Source organism: Limulus polyphemus, unplaced genomic scaffold (genome assembly GCF_000517525.1).
Source record: "Limulus polyphemus unplaced genomic scaffold, Limulus_polyphemus-2.1.2 Scaffold3295, whole genome shotgun sequence".
Classification (NCBI taxonomy): domain Eukaryota; kingdom Metazoa; phylum Arthropoda; class Merostomata; order Xiphosura; family Limulidae; genus Limulus; species Limulus polyphemus.
In genome coordinates, this window is record NW_013668905.1 from 70724 (window position 1) to 74831 (window position 4108).

At 29.8% G+C, this 4108-nt stretch overlaps 1 protein-coding gene across 1 annotated transcript in view; it reads left to right on the top strand.

The window, feature by feature from the left end:
* The window catches only part of LOC106469089 (28S ribosomal protein S27, mitochondrial-like), a 73509-nt gene that overhangs the window by 60093 nt on the left and 9308 nt on the right, over nt 1-4108 (top strand). The window contains exon 7 of the mRNA XM_013929544.2: nt 693-932. Coding sequence (XP_013784998.1) covers nt 693-932 — 240 coding nt within the window. The remainder of the gene's footprint in view (nt 1-692; nt 933-4108) is intronic.

Genomic DNA, 4108 nt, shown 5'->3' on the forward strand with positions numbered 1-4108 from the left:
ACATCTGCTCTTTTTTATTATTATTAAGAATGTGAGGTAGGTTAAACTGGATAGATGGTGTACCCCAACACAACTTGGGTGCTACTTCCATCAGTACATCAAAAACCAAGGTACATTGCATAACTACCCACCTTATGGTGTGTGCCTAGATGGTACATGTCTGTTTTATAGCTGCATTGTTTCTATTTTCTTTCAATTTCTATGTAATATTACAATTATTTTTCATCTAAGGTATATATATATATATATATATTTATTTGACAATAAAATCTAAAATGAAGGAAATGGCACAAGACTAGCTTGTTTCATGTTTTTTTTTTAGTTTTTGTTTCTCATGCTCACTTTCTGAGTGAACTTCTTTTTTCTGTAATGTTAATGTGCTAGTTTTTATTTAATATGTTTTCATGCTTTCTTTGTTGACCCTAAAATACAATTATACAAATATAATGTGTCACTTTCTCAAATGTTGCAAAAGTGAAATGATTAACTCTGGCATAGCTGCTGTGGAAGATGATGTATCATAATAAGAGTTCTTAAACATTTCAAACAACATTTATTCTATAATTTCTATAGTTCACAGTAATGTCAAAGAAATAACTAGAATCTGCATAATTCTATTAGAAATTAAATTATATCAAAATAATTTTGAGTTGTCTGTACAAAGAAATAACTGCCAAATTTTTCATTATTAGGTGTTTATCAGGGTTCCATATATTCGAAATCCATTTTATGATGACCATTTCGATATCAAAGATCCTAAGTACCTTATTGGAAAAACTTTGTACCTTGCTGGTAAAGAGCACAATAGTATTTTGGGAAGAACATACCAACTGGTTGGCTTAGGAATGTATGAAAAGTGGGAGAAGGCCGAAAAACTCTTGAGTGAGTTTCTGAATCTATTGGAAAGTCAGCCAGTGTTATTACAAGAAGGGGTAAGTTGTCATAGCTGTAGGTTTTAAACTGAACATAGTTTCAAAAACCAAATCTACATTTTGCTTAATATAATTGTAAGTCAGTTTTTCCTCTATCAGAAATATATATATTGTTTGCTGTGAATATAATGGTGAGAAATTTCATTTACAGTATGAGTTGATGTTTATTCATTTAAGATGATACATTTTTGTTACTTATCCAATACGTATAAATTGGAATTAATTTCTAGTTCCAGTATGTCAAACATTTTCCTTAAGATACAGAAAATGTTTGAATATAAATGGAAATAGCAATGAAACAAGTAGATGGTGCCAAACATTCCTTAAAAGAATTTTTGAATAAAACTTTTTCAATCCAGATACCTTGAAAACTTTTGATTTATTACATGTGTTTTCATCTGATTTTGAGGTTTCCTTGTGAATCCTTACATAAAAATTTTAATGCCTGCCACATGAGCCAGCACCTTTTAGTACTGAGTCTAGGATGGTTAACAGGGAGGGGGGGGGGTCATTCCAAAAACATGTGAATTATGGTTATTTTGACAGATCTTGATGAATGAAGCTCTACTCAACTTCTAAAAAAAAACATTAAAGAAAATATGACGAAATCTATATGGATTATACTATGGTGGTACCATAGTGGGCATTATACGTCCTTTTTATATTTACTATTCATTGCAGAAATGGCATTTTTAATTTGAGGAATGTCAGGGAAATCAACTTTTAATGCATCTTGCTTTTGCCTTGACTTCAACACTGCATCTTTGGGCTTTACTGTGCAGTTAGTTTCACAAAATATTAAAACTGATGATTTTTTATATATGATTCCAATTCCCCTTTTTGAAATTAATAATACTATTGTTCCTTTTTTTTCATCTTTAACTCTCAGTGCAGTAATCAGTTGATGAATCTATGATTCAGCTGGTATTATGTTAAATTGATTGGTATATCTTCGAATAAGTTCTCTCATCTGACCTGGACCCATGGTTCATCTAAACCATCACATTTACAACCACATGTAGAACATTTCAAATATATTTTATTGCTACATCATTTTACTGTACATTTACAAGTTAACTTTTCTATGTTGGCTCTCATGGTCTCAGGTCAGGTCCAGCAACCTTGACCTCAAAAATAATGTTAGATGTCTTCTTTATGTCTAATTAAAACAACCCAAACCTTTCTGGAATGACTCTTTTATTTTTTGTTTGTTAATCCACATCAAGATGCTGGGCAGGCTCATGAGGCAGGTGTTAAAATATTTTTTATGAACCTTGAATTCAGAAAATAGTTTGCCTTTGATGAAGAAGGGTCTATGTTTTGATAGTTTTCAGGTTATAGGATTATTATTTCTGTCATTAACAAAGTTGCAAGAATACACTAGTCATATTAAAACTTAAACACAAGTCTATCTTGTACCCTGTAATTTCTAATACTTATGGCCATAACAATTCAAGCAATATTGTATTTTTTGATGTTCAATAAACTACAAAAACATTTTTGTAGTAGAGTGGTACTTAATTTTTGCATTAAATCACCACTGATATGTGTTAACTAATGAGCGAACAGTTAAAGAATTTAGTATTAGATGTGGACCTTTATAAATAATGTTTTACTGTACATGTTGTGTCAATACAATAGTAATGTACATTTTTTGCAGCTTAACTGAGTATGTGTAAACACAATAGTATTGTAGATTTAGTACATGTATGTATGTAAATTTGCTTTTTTTTTGTTGAATAAGAAAACTTGGTGCTGTAATTTTGATGGTTTTGTAAACACTTCTTGTAGTAGCATAAACATTTTTCACAAATGTAAACATTTAATTTTAAGATACTAAGTAAAGTACACTCAGAAGTTTAAATTCTCATATGAATTATTACATTGTAGCTGTTATTTATATATAAAGAAAATGTTGGCAACAAATCATATTAATCATTTTTGAGCCTCAGACTTAGTTGGGCAATTGAGAATGCTAACTGTAAAAGTTTTGATCACCAGATATGAAGGAAGTTACATCTTCTGTCTCAGACAAACTTGAATTATTTTTGCATAATACACGATTACAGTGTTTTTCATATCATAACAGGTGTTACACCTGGTTTGAGTGAATTATTTTTTTAAGTGAATTGTAATTGTTAGTCATTTTTCTTTAAGCTTGTAAATTCACAAAAGCATTTTAGAATACTTATTGTGTGAACCTGATGAAGATTCTTTTCATTGATACATTGATTACTATAAGACATTATTTAATATCAGGATATCTCATGTGCTTGAGATTTCTGATACAATTACTTACCTTCTTTCACAGTTCCAGCTATTCTTGATTTGACTGCTTTCTAGTGCACAAATGTTTGCTTGCCACTAGCAACATTTTCTCGTCTTTTACATATTAGATTGATAGACACTTAAATTGTATTTAGGTTTTACTTTTATATTTTAGTTAATTATGTATTATTTGTGATTATAAAGGTTTAATGATTTGTTTACATTTACCTGTGCTTGACTCGCTCATGAATGCTTATAAAAATAGGTGTTTGCAAGAACCATTTTGCATGCGAGAAATGCATCTCTGCCCGGAATCTGCCCATCATGGGTGTATAATGGCCCACATTATAAAAGACAAAGAATTCAAAAGGAAAATAAAACATTAAAAATAAACTATAAGTGACTATTCTATGAAGGTAAGTACATATTTCCTTAATTTAAACATTTCAATGCACTGTACTTTGATGATAATAGCTAGAGTTAGTGATATGGTAGAGAAAATGGAAAATAAGATATAAACATTTATGTTAAAAAACTTTTAATATTCATTTCGGAGGTCCTAGAGATTGTGCAAATGAAATTTGGAAACTGTAAGGTAATAAATAGTACTTTTTTTTTACTCAAAATAAAAATCACCTTGCAGGTGAACTATTCAGAGTCTGAGTGCAAATAACTACATTAAATAATGAGTTTTTTATTAGAATAATAAAAAAAATATTTTACTGAAACTACATATTTTTAGGAAAGTTCAAATAATTTCATCCACTAGGTTCATTTTTGTAACTACTTACATCATAGGGTTAAGCATGCACACACCCTCCTATCACAGCCAACTCCCTCTATGAATAAGTAAAGTTGTTTAAACATTTGTTTAACAACAAGTTAAAGCTCGGAATGGTCTATTCTTT